The sequence below is a fragment of the Populus alba genome, chromosome 15, assembly GCF_005239225.2.
Source record: "Populus alba chromosome 15, ASM523922v2, whole genome shotgun sequence".
Lineage (NCBI taxonomy): Eukaryota > Viridiplantae > Streptophyta > Magnoliopsida > Malpighiales > Salicaceae > Populus > Populus alba.
Window position 1 is genome coordinate 229093 of NC_133298.1, and position 16993 is coordinate 246085.

The window sequence follows — 16993 nt, forward strand, 5'->3', positions numbered from 1 at the left end:
GGCTGGCTATCTGGTTGAAGAGTTCTGCGGCTTGTTCATCACTTCCTAGAGTGTTGATGAGTATGCCCTTCGATCGCAGCACCTGCACGTCTCTAGGGGTATCAATCAATGAATCCATGAAGCATACGTAAGAAGTGACCCGAGATTTATTATGACATGCTTCATAGGCCACCAAGTTTAAAAGAAAGAACTTGGAATAGCTATCTATTCTTAATGGAGGAAAATAGAGACTTGGAGTGATCAGCCATCCCCTTTTGAACTGGACATCGGTGAAAAGACCACTCTTGCTTGGCTTGATACGGATGCCAATGTTCCTAATTAAGCTCCTCAGCATTACAATAACGGTGCCAGTTCATTTGAGAATTGTTCTTGCACGAATTCTTCTCAGAGTTTTCTGATACAATCGTTCCAGAGCAAAACTGCTCATGTAAAAGTTCAAGAAGATGGGCTGCAGGCTGACCAGATGCGGGATCTTGGGGATTCCGTATCATTACTGATTTTGGCAATTCACGAAAAATTTTTGTTATCTTTTCCTTAAGCTCTGTTCCAGCGGGAAATGCACGAACTTGATCGCAGAAATCTGTAAGAATTTTTCATCGGAGTTTTGTGATCCGGGTTTCTGAAACTCATCAATTTGGTGAGAACTTCAAAAGGGAGTTGGTTCTCGGGTAAGAACAGGGTCCTTTGTTACCAAAGCAGCATCGTGACTACTCATCTTCAGATTTTTCAGGCTTCATATAGAGGCAGAAGAGGAATTGGACAATAAAGCAACCATCAAGAAACATCATCTTGGCTAATTGCTCGTCGTTGAAGTTTCCTCTTACGTCTTCTGGATACCCATTTTTTGCAATGATTAGCACTGCTTCTTTCTCACTGTCTATTTTCAGCAATGAGTTTTTTACTATCTTTGACGAACTCGCGAGCGTATGTCTCCTTGAACTTCTCCATTTCGTTTAGTTTTGCCTTCCTATGGTGATAGGGACCAATGGAGACCACCGATGGATCGTAACAATCGCTGTTTTGTTGAGCATCACGAAACGTTGGTGGAACCCTTGGGAAAGCTGGCCCTTTCCGTTGGTTGTCATCATGATTGGTCTCTTCTGCATCAGCATTCATTATCTTTGTCATAACCCATTTTTGGGTTCTTCCCAAATTCCATTTCTTCTCTAAAAAAAAAAGAAAAAAAAAAGAAAAAAGAAGAAGAAAAAGACTAAAACAGTGATGTTTTGAACGGCACTATTCTCCTTCGCTGCACTTGCAGAGACAGGGAGGAAGAAGATTTTTATATCATTCCCCCCCCCTCTCTCTCCACCCCACTTTCCCAAAAGCCCCCATGACCCATACCCACACAACCATACCCAAGGTTGTTAAAATCGCGATTTTAACACGGCACGGAAAGCCGCTCATAAAATCGGATCGTAAAAACGGATCGTAAAATCGTAAAAAAATCGTAAGAAATTTTAAAATACATTAAAAAAAATCCATACTTCAAATAAAAATTCATATATATTTCAAGCACCTTAAAAATAATAATTAAAAAAAATATAATCTAACCCGCCGTATAGAACAGCTAAAAAAAATAGTATTTTTCCTAAAACCTGTCAACTTAGCCTACATAATTCATCTGAAGTTCATGATGTTGCTAAACTGTAATCAACACTCAAATTCACAAGTCCCCTTACTCTATTTTAGAACTGTTAACTTCTTTAAAGCAGTATTCGAGATGATTGGATCTTTTATCCATCCCCTCTTGCAAGTAAAATGAAAAAGAACATGAACTGTTAGATCATCCCACAACATCCCTAGTTTTCCCTCAGAATTGACAAAACGAATTCGAGATCGGTAAGAGTTGCCATTTCTGTAGATGCAACTTATTTCCACCCAGCTTTTACAGATATCGTTTTGGAGATAAGCCAACAAGAATCCAAGTAGTACTTCTATTTGGAAGTGCCAACTCAGAAAAATTTCAAGTTTTCATCTCATAAACATTTTGCACATCGCATCCTACAAAATGAAAATACAGACCACTCCTCAACCTGAAGCTTAGCCATGGCAGAAGCAGGCAGATGAAAAGTGAATCACCAAAACCCTTTCCACTGTCAAACTGATCACACACAAAAATCATGGAGCAGCAGAACCTAAAGAAAGTCTGTCACGCCTTGCTTTATCAGCCTTTTCCATGTAATCTTGATGAGACGAGTGCTTTGTTCCTATGGGAGAAAAGATTGTCATAGTTAATAGCAGCTGATATTTTTGCGAGCGAAACAACAATGAAAAAATGACACCCACTTCTCAAACGGTGACGGTGGTTGATTGTTGGCTGAGAGCAAGCTGCAAGAGAAGACTGATTCGGGATGTTAATTTGGGATTTTCAAGAGAAAGGCTTGAGCGAGAGAAGAACTAGAGAGAAGACTGATTCCGTGAAGGCGTGAATTGTTAATCAGTTAATTGCCTTCGATCTGTTCCATCCAATAGGCGGGTGACACGTGGCAGAAACACTGAAATTTTATCTCCTGCGGGCAAACTCGTTCAATCGGGTGTGAAATCGCGATTTTATGCGATTTCATCCGATTTTAACGATTTTAACTGTTTCTGACCCGATTTTGCTCATTTCTGAGTTTTATGAACGATTTAGCACGTAAAGTCTATATTAACTCGTAAAAACGTACGATTTTACGACTTGAATCGTGATTTTAACAACCATGACCATACCCTGCAAGCATTATGGAAGAAAAATGAGACGAAAACCATGCCCTACCAATAGCTCCCATCACCCACCTTACCCTATGCCATGGCAGGGGTAAGGTGATCCTCTCCTCCTCTGCCTATAAATACCAGAGGAGGAACCAGCAACAAGGGAGAGGGGCAAGGAGGAAAAAAGGAAAGAAACAATGGAGAAAACAAAAGAGGGTCGGGTGTTTTGAGTAGTTGAAAACAAAAAAAAAACTAGGGGGGATGGTTTTGAAAAAAGAAAAGACGGAGAACATTTGAAAACAACAAAGAGAGAAACTGAATAGAGGAGAGGAGAGGAAGAACCACTGGCTGCGATCCGCATAGCTGCCACCATTGCCTCCACCGTTCCTCCCAGTCACCTTCGACAACACCCTCATCGTCCAAAAATAGAAGAAGAGACAGAGAAGTGAGAGGAAGAAAAATACAGAGAAACAGAGTCTGCGGTCTCTACATAGAGAAGAAAGAAAGAACCGTTCCTGCATCCCTTGGCACCAATCGATGTTTCCTTCTCTCCACCCGCCACAAAACAACTCCACTGTCAGCAGTCATGTCAGCAGCGCCACCGTCAGCCTCCCACCATTTTCCTTCCCTGCTGCAGCACCGTGAGAAAGAAGAAAAAATAGCAGCACTGGTTACCACAACCACTGAGCCGCGACAACAACTCCTCCGTCACCAGCAGTGCCACCGTTAGAAATAGAAGAATGAAAGGAGAAGCAGCGGACAGAAGCGGGAGAAGAAGAAACACTGAAAAACAGTAACAGAGGAGAACAGAGCAGAAGAAAAAAAAATGCAGAGAAGAAGAAGAAAGGTCAACCACAGTCCGAGCCGTTCTCCGGTCAGCCACCGCCAGCAGCACAGCCTCAAAGCCACCGCAGGTCCGCCCCCTTCCTTCCTTCCTTCTTCTTCTTCTTCTCCTCCTCTCCTTCTTCCTCGTTGCACTGTCTCCATTGTTCTGCGTGAATAGTGGAGAGTGAATTAATTCACTCTCCACTGTTCATCCGCCCAGTCCAGAATGAGTGGGGCCGGGTCCAAAAAAAAAATTACGAAGAAATATTTTCGAAAATTTGCGATTTCTTCCGTGTATTTTTTTTTCTTTCTAAATTTTGCTTAATATTGGTTTGTATTTTACATCGTAAAATACACATCCGGTATTAAATACCCGGTTTTGTCAAAAAAATTATTAAAAAAAAATCTTTCTTTTCATGCATACGGCCAAGTCTCTAAAAATAAAAAACTCATATTGTATTTTCATACAACAAAGAAAACTTTAAAAAAAAAAATGTTTTAGCATGCATTTTGGCTTTAATAACAAGTTTATTAAAGTCACGAGAACTTGGCCAATATTTCAAAAAATTCAAAAAAAAAAATTTATTTTGTTTTCTTTTAATATCTGGGAATTACGAATTTATATGTAAAACGTACTCTCGTGATTAATATCCGGATTAGAATTTATACGTAAAACGTACTCTCGCGATTAAAAAAGGCAGTTTTTTTATTTGAACGATAGAACGGTTAGGTTTTACCCCATTAAGATAAGACCTCTTTTTTTTAGGAGGGCTTTCTTGAATCTTACACAATAGGACCAAACAATTAGAAAATGCAACCAAACCTTAGATTTTAACCAGACAAATAAAATAATGCAGCTTATTTTAGGTAGGATGTATTTGGGGTGCTAATATCTTGTCTTTACGCAACCAGTCTTTGTACCCGATCTCTGAGACCAGTTAGGGTTCCTAATGACCAGAATACTAAGTAGCGATTCCCATTTTATTTTTCTACTAATAAGAGACAAGAATTCCTTGTTTTCCCATATTTTCCAGATACACACACCATGAGTGTGGAGGTATGATCGCAACTGCGACACCGCACACGTGCGATTAATCTTTATCAGCCACTCATAGGAAGCATCATTGCTAACAGTTTCGGACATTGCTAACAGTACTTTTCTACTCATTAATTAACGCACATGAACAGTAGGATACGATTATAGAATATTACAACAAAGACTCTAGAAAAGCTATAGCTTGATATTGAACTAGCTGCAATTTTGGAACAAGTATTTTGGCTTTACTTGGAGGTGGAGCAAACTTTGTCGTCTAAAGCTGATCAATGGCCGTTTTGAAAGATTGAACTGTATGCAACTCAATAAATACTACGAAACGTTGGGAAATCTGACCGTTTCCGTTGGTTGTCATCATGAGTGGTCTCATCAGCGTCTGCATTCATTATCTCTATCTGCCACTCATAATGTTTAGAGGAAGCAGAACGGGCATCATTGTTAACAGTACTGTCGGACATTGCTAACAGTACTTTTCTACTCATTAATTAACGCACGTGAACAATAGGATACGATTATCAATGGTCGTTTTGAAAGATAAATGCATGTATTGTCGACCTCTAACATACAAAAACATAATATACTTATTAAGTGATTTTTTATTTGAATTCGAGATTCACATAGAATCATTATTCTTTATATTAACTTTTATAATTTAATTATAAAAATTAGAGTTATATATTGGGATTCAAACTTATAATTATTTTATATTATCAATGATAGTTAAATTAAAGAATTATTTGAATTTTAAAAATTAAAATATTAGGTGAGATTTAATAGATCATTTTATGTTTACTTTTTAACATTATTTCATAGTTTAGGTCTGACCAATTCAAGTAGGTGCGCGCGCGCTAATATTAAATGTATGATGGATCTTTAAGTTTTTAGGAGTGTGCATTACTTAAATTATTATTTTTCTCGAGTAATAAATATGATCTTTCTTTATTAGAGCATCTCCAACCAGAGAGGCAAAATAAAAAAGGCAAAGTTAAAAAAACATCGCTTTTAGCTTTTGTTTCTTTAACTGAGCATTCCAACGTAGCATCCATCAGAAAAGCCAGAATAGCTCTTTAAATTGAGAAAAGCTATTTCTACAGGTTTCTGTAGAAATAGCCAAAAGGAAAGAGACGTTGCCAAAGGCTATTTTTATAGCCGTTGGTCAACAGTACTTTTTTTTTTTTCTTTAAAAGCATGGAAAGAAACTTGTTTTTGTTTAAATCTTGTATTGTGCCTCACTTTTCTCTCAAATTTTAGAAAAACAAGAATCAATTATTCTCTGGTTAATTAATAGCATCGGTTGTGTTAATTAGCTTAAAAATTAAAAGGTACGTTTATTTAAAAGCTTTTTATATTTTCTCTTTAATATCTTCTTGAATTTTGTAGATTTTTTTGTCGTTAATTTGATATTTGTGATGATTTTTATTTTCTTTGTAATTTTATGTTTTTATGATATGGGGTTAAGGAAAACAATGTTTTTTTATTTATGTTGTTATCTTTTGACAAAAATTAAGAGGAAGTAATAATGGTAGCTAATATTGATTAAAAATATATAGAGTGACATATTTAAAATTTATTTTTGATTGTCTGTTTTAATTTTGAGGTTAATTATATTTTGTCTTGTTAAAATACAATTAAACCAAGTATTATCAATCCTCTTTTAGTTCCAAAAAATAGTCAAATTTTAATGTTAGAATAAGTAGAATGCAATGTTTTGTTATTAATTCACATGTATGTAAACTTACAAAATTGCTAGACATTAAATGTGCGCTTCTTTTACACTTTCCTATAAGGTTTTAACTTGAGGTTTTTTTTTAATGTAGGTGGATTCAAATTTTCCAAGCTCTTTCACCAACTTTCTTATGAGTGAGTCAGAAGATATTCTCTCTCAACCAAGTGATTTTAATCAATTAATTGATGACTTAACATACTCGAATTTAAATGTCCATACAACAAAAAAGTCACAAAGAAGTAAGAACTTCTCACCAGAGGAAGATTGTTTACTTGTCTCTGCATGACTAAATACAAGCAAAGATCCAATTACAGGAGTTGAACAACAAACAAAACAGTTCTAGGCTCGAGTACATGCTTATTTTGTAGAGAATGGAGGAAACTTGAATAATCGTTCCCAAATAAGCATCTCAAATAGATTGCAAGAAATAAATAGAGAAGTCGGTAAATTTGTTGGATTTGTTACTCAAATTGAAAATCGTCAGCAAAGTGGAATGACCGAAGAATCAAGGGTAATTTTAATATTCGTTTTCATGTTAATTGTTTAAACATATATTTTAACATTATTGAATTTCTCTAATTTTTTTACTTACTAGATTAATGATGCTAGACAAATGTATGCTTCTTGCGTTGGCAAACGATTTCAACTAGAACATTGTTGGGTTATCCTAAGAAAAGAACCCAAATGGCAATTTGAGCATGCAAGTCAGCATCAAAGGTCAAACAAGAAACAAAAAAATCATGTCAATGCAAGTTCGACTTCATCAGCTCCATCTACCCCTGATTCTGTTAATTTAGGAGAAGACAGTGAACCGTTGATTTATCAAGATAGACCAATTGGTCAGAAGGCTGTGTCGCACCTGACATTGCGGCGGCCCATAAAATAATTCTCTAAGATTATTGGAAAAAGAACAGAATTCTGGCATCTGGTTCTTTTAGGGGAAAAGGTCTTGTTTAAGGAGTCGCCACCTAGTATTATGGTCACTAGAAACCCTAACTGGTCAACAGAGATTCTATGGTTCGGGATTGGTTACGTAAAAGGGAAGATATTATCACCCCTTAAACGTTCTGCCTAAGGCAGACTGCATTGCTGGTTTTGTCTTAAATTGCTAAATGTTTATTAGTTTATGCTATGATGATTTGTTTAAATATTCCTGACTCTGCACCAGTGAATATTCAAACTCGAATAATTCAAACTCTGGCGTTGGTAAAAATTCGTAGCTACGAAAAAATTAGATCAATATTTTTTTATTCCCTACTCTAGCATCCGTGAATAAATAAATAAATAAAATTTATTTTTATGCATGCACATATTTTTTATTTTTCTAGCTAACTAAAATAAAAATACAACGAATAAAAATAATATAAATTTAAACCGGTATTTTTATTCCTGACTCTGGCGTCAGTGAATAAACCAATAAATTTATATTATTTTTATTCACGCATATACATTTTTTATTTTTTCTATATTTTATTTTTTTGGGTTGGGCCCAGCTCAGCCCACATGGGCTGGGCTAGACCCAGCCCAGCCCGGTCACTGGCCCAAGCTAGTGACCCGGGCAGTTTTACCCGCAGGCGTGCGTCTGCTACGCACTAATGTAATTAAATTTACTGGTGCAGTGTGAATTATCTTGCAAACTGGAGAGACTTACTTGGAGACGTGACGGAGGGTTGTTCCTCCGTTTTTTAAGCTTTCTTTCTCTGGTTTTGGAAGCCGGCGCTGGAGAAGAAGAAGCCGATTGTGATGCTGGTACTTTTTTCTGTGGGTTTCTGGTTTCCCTGTCGTCCTCTCTGCCTCTGTTCTCAAAGAAAGAAAGAAAAGCTCTGGTTCCTGTTCTGTGTGTGTTTCGTTCTCCTGCTTTCGTGTTTTCCTTGCTCTTTCGCTTCTGTTTCTGGAGGCTGTAACTGAGATAGAAGAAGATGATGGCGCTGAAACTTTTACGCACAATCGTTGGTAACTGAAACAGACGAAGATGTGAGGTTATTGGTCATTAACGCTCCTTTCTTCAATTCTGCCCCCGTCCTTTTTTATTTATGTTTCTCTCTAGTCGTTCTCCTCTATGGTTCCTCTGTGTTTTTGCGTTCTCTCTTCTGTTCTTCTCGGTGCTTGTTCCTCCTGGTATCCTCGGTGCAGTGGCTGCTGAAGATGGAGCTCTGAAGCTGCTGCTTCTGGAGGCGACGAAAACAGTGGTGACGCTGGTGGTGACTCTTGTCTACTGCTCTCCTTTGTCTTCCTTCTGTGTTTCCTCTCCTCAGGACATCAACGATGGTGATGAAAATGTTAGGTGTTGTTGGTTGAATGGAAGGTTGCTCCCCTCTGTTTTTTCGCATGCTTCTCCGCTCTCTATTCTGTAACTCTGCGTCTTCCCTAGTCAAGTCGATGGAGGTTCTTCTCCTGTCTGGGTTCCTGGAGGCTGAAGAGTTGTTGAATATGGTGAAGAGATGTTGAAAACCGATTCTGTGTCTCCCCCTCTCCCCGGTTTTGTCTCCTCTGTTTCCTTGAGAAGAAACAGAGGAAACAAAGTCTGGTTTTTTTGTGTCCTTTCCAGTCTCCCTCTCTGCTTTTTTTTTCTCCCCGTGTCTCTGGATTTATACTCTCGGTTCTGTGTTTTCTTCCCTTGGGTATATTCGCCCCTGTTCGGGGTTCTGTTCCCCCCCCCCGGTTCTGTGTTTCTTCCCCTTTTTTTCATCCCCTGATTCCTTGTTTTCTCCGGCTTTATAGCCACAGCATTCCACCATTACCAGGTAATCAATTGACTGTTATTGCAGGAGTAATGGTGGCGGTCGGCAGCTGAAGAGTTTGAAGAAGATGAACAGTGCTGAGAAACGGCACCGTTTTTTGGTGTTTAATGGTTATTTTCATTTTGGCCCTTGAATTTTTAAAAGTTTTGTAATTAAGCCCCTGGGTAAATTGTAATTGGACCCCTGCATTTCGACGCCATTTTTAAAATGGTCCTTGGATTTTAATTTTTGCAATTTGGACCCCAATTAAACTCCAAACTTTGATATTTCTTCAATTAAGTCCCTGATTTCATTAATTTAATTAAATCCTAGTCCAATTAAGTATCAAAACTTATCAATTCTCCAATTAAACCCTTAATTGGATTAATTAAATTAATTCCAAGCTTAATTAAGTCTCAAAACTTATTAACTCTCCAATTAAATCTTTGATTGGATGAATTAAATTAATTTCAACCTTAATTAAGTCTTAAAATTTTATCAATTCTCCAATTAAACCCTTAATTAAACAAATTAATTCCAAACTTAATTAGATTTAATTCCAAAGTTTAATTAAACCCCAAAACTTCCATTCATATTGCCCTTAAACCCAAAAATTAATTCATTCTTCATTTATTTCATTTTACTTGTTTTCTCATCATCATTATTATTTTTTTTCATCAATTTTTTTATCCTTTTCAATAAATAAAATAATAATAATAATAATAATAATAAAATGGTCAAAAAATTGGGTTATGACAGGCTGCAAAGGAATGACTTAAACGTAAACAAAGAAAAGATAAAGTTGGGGAGACAACTGTAACAAATATCTTACAACAATTCAGGGATACTCTAGTTGAAATTGAGGATAAAAAGAAACAAGACAGAAAAATTATATTAGAGCAACAAGCTATGATGATTCAACAAAGTCAAGAGAAACAAGAATTGGACAGGATTGAGAAAGAAGAACAAATTATGAAAATGGATATTTCTAATTTGGATCCAATTTCTGCAGCGTATTTTCAAAATAGAAAGTTAGAAATTATGCAAAAGAGGGGTTTTAATTATTAATTAACTAGAATTTATTTATTGTTTAATGTAATGTATTTTTAATTAAATATTTAGAAATTTATTGGTTATTTTAAATATATTGTTATAAAAGTGGTATCAATTCATAATATTTTTTTGAAAGTTCTTTTAACACTTAACAACAATAAGTAGGATTAATTAACTTAAAAGATAAAAACATAAATAAAAAAACAACAATAAGTAGGATTAATTAACATAAAAGATAACAACCATAATGAAAAAAAAAACATAAAAAACTTGAAAATTATGATGACATAAGAAGTTCAAAGCTAATGATTCTACTCGTTACCATATTGTTCCCATAAATGTTCAATCAAATCTTCTTGTAGTTGAGAGCTAGTGGCTCTATCCCTGATTCGATTATGAGTTTGAAGAAAATCATGTAGTTCTGGTATTTCACCATGTGAAACTGATATAAAGGAATTGACTTCACGTTCATGGTCAAATCCAAGGTTCATTGCTCCTTCATCTTCAATAATCATATAATGCATTATTATGCAAGCTTTCATAATATTTGCAAGCGTTTCTTCATCCCAGTATCGAACAGGTCCACGTACAATTGCAAAACGAGATTGGAGCACTTCAAATGCCCGCTCTACATCCTTTCTTGCAGACTCTTGCTTACTTGCAAAATATTTTCTCTTTTCTCCTAATGGCCTTGGGATTGTCTTAACAAAAGTTGACCAATTAGGATAAATCCCATCTGCTAAATAGTATCCCATTGTATATTCATGCCCATTAATTGTATAATTGACAGGAGCAGTATGACCTTCAGCAAGTGCAGCGAAGATATGTGACCGATCAAGAACATTAATATCATTTAATGATCCAGGCATTCCAAAAAAGGCATGCCATATCCAAAGATCTTGTGAAGCCACCGCCTCTAGAATTATAGTTGGTTCACGACAATGACCAGTATACATCTCATGCCATGCAATTGGGCATTTCTCCCATTTCCAATGCATACAATCAATGCTCCCTAACATCCCTGGAAATCCACGCTGCTCTCCAATTGATAATAATCGACAAACATCGGCCTCGTTTGGTGCCCTTAGATACCAATCACCAAAAACTTCTACGATTGCTTTGACGAAAGCTCTAAGACTTTCTATCGCAGTGCTTTCTCCAATTTGAAGATATTTATCAGTAAGATCTGCAGGAATACCATATGCAAGTATTCTATGAGCTGCAGTTACCTTTTGAAGACAAGATAAACCAAGAACATCGAGAGCATCTGTCCTTTGTTTGAAATATGGATTATGATTATGAGCTTCCACTGCATTTGCGATCCGAAGAAAAAGACGACGACTCATTCTAAATTTTCTTTGAAATTGAGTTTCAGTGAATTTAGGATTTTCAACAAAATAATCATTATATAACCTCAGCTCACCTTCCTTTCTATTACGATTGACAATATTGTGGCCAAGAATAGAGCCACGATACCCTGTTCTCCGCCCTTGATTATTCGATTCTTCTTCAGCAACCACAGCAACAGCAACTTGAAAAGCGATCACAGGAGTGTCATCATCAAAATCAAAAGCATCATAAAAATTAAAATTAGAATGATTCATAATGAATTTTAATGAAATATATTTTTGATTGGAGAGAAAACAATGGAATGGTGAGAAAAAATGTTAAGGTATATGAGAATATTTATAGATGGATTATTTTTTTAAAAATTTGAAATCTTAGAATGTTGGTGGTTATTTTTTCAAAATTTGAAATTTTAAAATTTAAAATGGTGGCGGTTATTTTTTCAAAGCATGAATTTTTTTTTTTAAAAAATTGAAAATTAAAATTTTTAACAATAACATATAAAACTGAAAATTAAAAATATTCATATAAATAAATTTTAAATTATATCTTTTAACTTTCATATTATTTCAATAAATTTTATATTATTTTTATAAATTACTCATATTAATTATATAATTAATAACATCATAATTATATTATATATAAAATATTTAAATTAGTTACATAATTATATAAAAATGAATTTAACATGAAATATATTAAAATATAAATGGCTTTTTCTAAATAGCTTTTTACCATTGTAATGCACATAATCAAAAAAAAGCTATATTTATACTATTTTAAAAAGCCATTTTATCAATTTAGCTTCTCAATTTGGCTTTTTGCATTGGAAATGCTCTTAGAGAGTATAATTAATTAAAGAGCCAAAAGCATCTAACCTTGATTTCCACATGCATAATTAAGCTACATACGATACTTCTTTCCTAACTGCTACAACCAATTTGGAACTAGCCTTCTTGTTTACTATTGGTGTTAACGATATAGTCATGGTAAAGGATCACACCATTATGTAGTTCAGAGCCTGTTGAACATCTCTATGAAAATAAAAATAAAAATCACACGGAGTTAAATATAGTGGAGAAATTGGTTGATCCTTGGTTGTGGAGATGGCCCTCAAGAGAAATTAAGAACTGGTTTGCTAGCGATACCATGTCTGCTTATTGGTTGATACATCATGCCAGGGTTGTTCTGTATATTATTGATTAAGATTATAGAATAATAATTATTAAGAAATCCCAAGTAATTGTACGCAGTTCAAAATGTAGATAAGTTTTAAGAATATATATATGTTTCAAAATTTGCAGACAGTAATACTAATACCATGTGAAATGCCTTTAGCAGAGATAAAGATTTGGATTGTTCCATGCTCAAAGTGCAAGAAAATTAAAGAACATACAAGGAACAAACTTTTGGTTCTCCAGTCTTTAGTGTGAGAAAAAGAATAGAAGTCGAACCCTACCAGGCTGCAACATATGTTTTCATTCGTTTTCTTTTTGTGCTAAATAAGCTTGGACAGAACTTTTTTATAAAAAAAACAGCCTGGGAAGAAATTCCTTTGTCGAGAGACAAGGATTGGATTTAAAGACACGTTCCACCCTTTTCCTGTTCACATCTCAATAGTACTTTTTTCATTAACTTATTTATTTACTATCAATATATATATTATTTAGGACGATCACTTAAAATTGAAGTAGCTTTTAGATTAGAGCAAGTATTTTATTAACTTGGAAGTTGGGCTTACTTTCTTCTCCAAAGCATGGTCCTGTTCTTAACAAGAGAACAAAGTTAAAACTATCATAACCATTATAAAGTTAGCATTTTGGACGGACGTTATATTATTAGTGCTTTCCTGCCATAATGGAATGGATTAGAGCAAGTAGCTTTGACACTATCCCTCGATAATCTTTTATTAAAATTTGAGTTTATTGATTGATATTCAAATAAAAAATTATAATATTTTTTAATCTATAGCGCAACCCACTCTCAATCTTGTCTTTTTTTCACTTGTCTAAAAAAATATTTGCTTAATCCATCTCACAAACTATTCAAGGCAAATCACCATACCATCATTTAGAAGGTGTTTAAAAATATAATTGCAGTTATTTTTTAAAATGTTTTTTATTTTGAAAAATATTAAAATAATATTTTTTATTTTTTTAAAAAATAATTTTTAATATCAAAACATCAAAATAATTTAAAAAATATATAAAAAATATATTAATTTATATTAATTTAAAACAAAACTAAATTTAATTTTTTAAAATATCAACGCATCGTAATTTTTTAAAATATCAAAATGATCAGCCATCCCCGTTTGAAGTGGACATCGGTGAAAAGACCAGTCTTGCTTGGCTTGAAATGGATGCCAATGTTCCTAAGCTCCTCAGCAGGACAATAACGGTACCAGTTCATTTGAGAATTGTTCTTGCACGAATTCTTCTCAGAGTTTTCTGATACAATCGTTCCAGAGCAAAACTGCTTATGTAAAAGTTCAGGAAGATGGGCTGCAGGCTGAGCAGGTGCGGGACCTTGGGGATTCCGTATCGTTAATGATTTTGGCAATTCACGAAAAATTTTTGTTATCTTTTTCCTTAAGCTCTGTTCCAGCGGGAAATGCACGAACTTGATCGCAGAAATCTGTAAGAATTTTCATCGGATTTTTGTGATCCGGGTTTCTGAAACTCATCAATTTGGTGAGAACTTCAAAAGGGAGTTGGTTCTCGAGTAAGAACAGGTCCTTTGTTACCAAAGCAGCATCGTGACTACTCATCTTCAGATTTTCAGGCTTCATATAGAGGCAGAAGAGGAATTGGACAATAAAGCAACCATCAAGAAACATCATCTTGGCTAATTGCTCGTCGTTGAAGTTTTCTCTTGCGTCTTCTGGATACCAATTTTTTGCAATGCTTAGCATTGCTTCCACCTCACTGTCTATAACAGCATTGAGTTTTTTACAGTCTTTGACGAAATCGAGAGCGTATGTCTCCTTGAACTTCTCCATTTCCTCTAGTGCTTTTGTTTTCCCATGGTGATAGGGACCAATGGAGACCACCGATGGATCGTAACAATCCCTGTTTTGTTGAATATCACGAAGCGTTGGTGGAACCCTTGGGAAATGATCTGGCCCTTTCCGTTGGTTGTCATCATGAGTGGTCTCTTCCGTCCCAGCATTCTTTATCTTTATCAGCCATTGATAATTTTCAGAGGAAGAAGAATGGACATCATTGGTAACAGTACTGTCGGACATTGCTAACAGTCACTACCAGAAACTCGCTAAATACCAACGGAATCCCCGACGGCATATTTCTGTCGGTATTTTTTGATCGAAATTACCGACGGAATATTTCCGTCCATAATTCGGTCGGTAATTACCGACGGTTAGATTCCGTCGGTAATTACCGACCGAATTACGGACGGAAAGTTCAGAATTAATGAAAAAAGGGCGGGTACCTGAGGCGGAGGTTTTGGCGGGTGATTTTTCCGACAGAATCACCGACGGATTCAAAACCTGGGACCCATACGGGTGACGTGACCGGTTCACCGTAAAAAATACCGACGGAATCACCGACGGATTTGAATGTCAGATCCGTACGGGTGGCGTGACAAGTGCACCGTCAAAAAATACCGACGGAATCACCGAGGGATTTGAAAAAACAGGTCCGTGCGGTGACGTGTCGACCCCCCATCACAATTACCGACGGATTCACCGACATATTCACCGACGGTTTTATTCCGTCGGTGAGTCCGTCGGAAAAAGTGAATATATGGCCGCCCTGCCGACACTCTCCTCCCCCATTTCTCCTTCTTCTTCCTAATTCTAAGCCTCCCCATCTGCAAATAACCAGCCCCCCCCCCCGCCCCCAACCAAAAATCTTTCTCATCTCAGCAATTGTATTTCTTGAAGTTTTGTGGTCACAACATCCGTGTTATGATTTACCGACGAATTTTATCAATTTTTATAAGTAATTCTATCTTTTTAAATTTTAACATTTAAATGTCAATTTTATTGTTTTTTTAGTATATGTATTTTTATTAGTAAAATGTACATGTTTTATTGTTATTTCTCAAACAAACTTGTAGTTTATGAATGTATAATTTTATACCTGTTATGGTTTGTTTTAGATTTTGTAAGATGGTATTTGTTTGTAAATTGTTAAAACTTTGTGGAATTACCGAATTATATGTTATGTTTTGAAATAATTAATAGCTTGCTTAATGGGTCCTTTTTAAGTTTTATCGATGGTATTGCAGAGTGGTAATTTATGTTAATTTATATATATATATATATATATATATATATATATATATATATTAATTTGTATGGATGTTGATAAATGATAATGAATATTTAATATTTATGAGAAGTTGTGATTGGTTTGTTGGATAATCTCGAGGTAAAGTAATATATTTACAAGTTTATTTACCTAACTTAGTTAATTAATATATACATGATGTCATCATAATATTATAGAGGTTCGATAGAAGTCATGGATGATCGTTCATGGATGTATCTAGATTCATCCCAAGGATTGCGGAGGATGGATTATTGTAACGGGGTTCAAGGTTTTATTAATTTTGCAACATCTACTCTTAGAAATTTTACTAGAGGCGGTATTAGGTGTCCATGCAAGAAGTGTCAAAATAAAAAGTATCTGCATCCAGATGTTGTAATGATGCATCTTCTACACAAAGGGTTTGTGGAGGATTACCAGTGTTGATATGCACATGGAGAGGTATTTGTTAGTAATAGGAGAATGGGAGAAACGGTGGTTGGGTCAACTTCTAGTGCTAGCAACGTGCATGAAGCGGCAAATGACAACACTAATCCTTACAGAAACATGGTTATGGATGCAATGAGAATGAATCAAGGTAATGTCAGTTAATGTCCAATCGTAGAAGAAGAACCTAATGCAGAGGCAACTAGGTTTTTTGATTTGTTGAAAGATTCTGACGAACCATTATGGGATGGCTGCACAAACCACAGTAAATTATCGGCTGTGGCACAGGTGTTCACCATCAAGTCAGATCACGGGCTGAGTGAGGTCAGGTATGAAAAAATTATTGATTGGGCAAGAAGCATTTTACCTGAAGGGAACAGGCTCAAAGAGAACTTCTATGCTGCGAAGTCCATGATGAAACCCCTTGGTTTAGGATACCAGAAAATTGACATGTGCCCTAACTTCTGCATGTTATATTACCTTGAAAATGCTGAGATGACCGAGTGCATGACATGCAGGCATTCCCATTACAAACCCAGAACTGGCAGGGGAAAGACTCTAGTGGCATATAAAAACTTAGATATTTCCCGATCACACCTAGACTGTAGAGGTTATTCATGTCACTAAGGACTGCTGAGCACATGACATGGCACCAAACACATGATGCGGTTGATGGTGTGATGGTGCATCCTTCTGACGGCGAAGCATGGAAACGCTTTAACAGTGTGTATCCTGATTTTTCAGCTGAATCAAGGAATGTCTGTATTGGGTTGTGTACAGACAGATTCAACCCATTTGGGTCATTTTCTACTCCTTATTCTTGTTGGCCGGTCATACTCACAGTTTATAACTT

At 35.7% G+C, this 16993-nt stretch overlaps 2 protein-coding genes and 1 long non-coding RNA gene across 3 annotated transcripts; all 3 read right to left on the reverse strand.

The window, feature by feature from the left end:
- Nucleotides 1–1482: 1482 nt before the first annotated feature.
- LOC140954661 (uncharacterized) lies at nucleotides 1483–2382 on the reverse strand. The gene is made up of 2 exons (XR_012168099.1): nucleotides 2290–2382; nucleotides 1483–2210 (listed from the first exon to the last, which is right to left on the reverse strand). It is a non-coding gene; the product is annotated as an uncharacterized lncRNA (long non-coding RNA).
- An 8001-nt stretch (nucleotides 2383–10383) lies between these two features.
- Nucleotides 10384–11769, reverse strand: LOC140954637 (uncharacterized). The gene is made up of 2 exons (XM_073404970.1): nucleotides 11096–11769; nucleotides 10384–10882 (listed from the first exon to the last, which is right to left on the reverse strand). Exons 1-2 carry the CDS (start codon nucleotides 11674–11676, stop codon nucleotides 10384–10386), a joined length of 1080 nt encoding a protein of 359 aa, XP_073261071.1. The 5' UTR covers nucleotides 11677–11769.
- A 1936-nt stretch (nucleotides 11770–13705) lies between these two features.
- LOC140954638 (uncharacterized) lies at nucleotides 13706–14669 on the reverse strand. The gene is made up of 2 exons (XM_073404971.1): nucleotides 14169–14669; nucleotides 13706–14020 (listed from the first exon to the last, which is right to left on the reverse strand). The coding sequence occupies exons 1-2, from the start codon at nucleotides 14667–14669 to the stop codon at nucleotides 13706–13708; spliced, it is 816 nt and encodes a 271-aa protein (XP_073261072.1).
- Between the last annotated feature and the right edge of the window lie 2324 nt (nucleotides 14670–16993).

Excerpts from the sequence above, each read along its gene's own strand:
- LOC140954637 (XM_073404970.1), bottom strand. The coding sequence starts at position 11,676 with ATGAATCATTCTAATTTTAATTTTTATGATGCTTTTGATTTTGATGAT. Across the intron at positions 10,883-11,095 it reads GGAGAGCAGCGTGGATTTCC|TGCTGAAGGTCATACTGCTC; the intron begins AGGGATGTTAGG and ends CTTCGCTGCACT.
- LOC140954638 (XM_073404971.1), bottom strand. The coding sequence starts at position 14,669 with ATGTCCGACAGTACTGTTACCAATGATGTCCATTCTTCTTCCTCTGAA. Across the intron at positions 14,021-14,168 it reads GTAGTCACGATGCTGCTTTG|AGCTTAAGGAAAAAGATAAC; the intron begins GTAACAAAGGAC and ends CCGCTGGAACAG.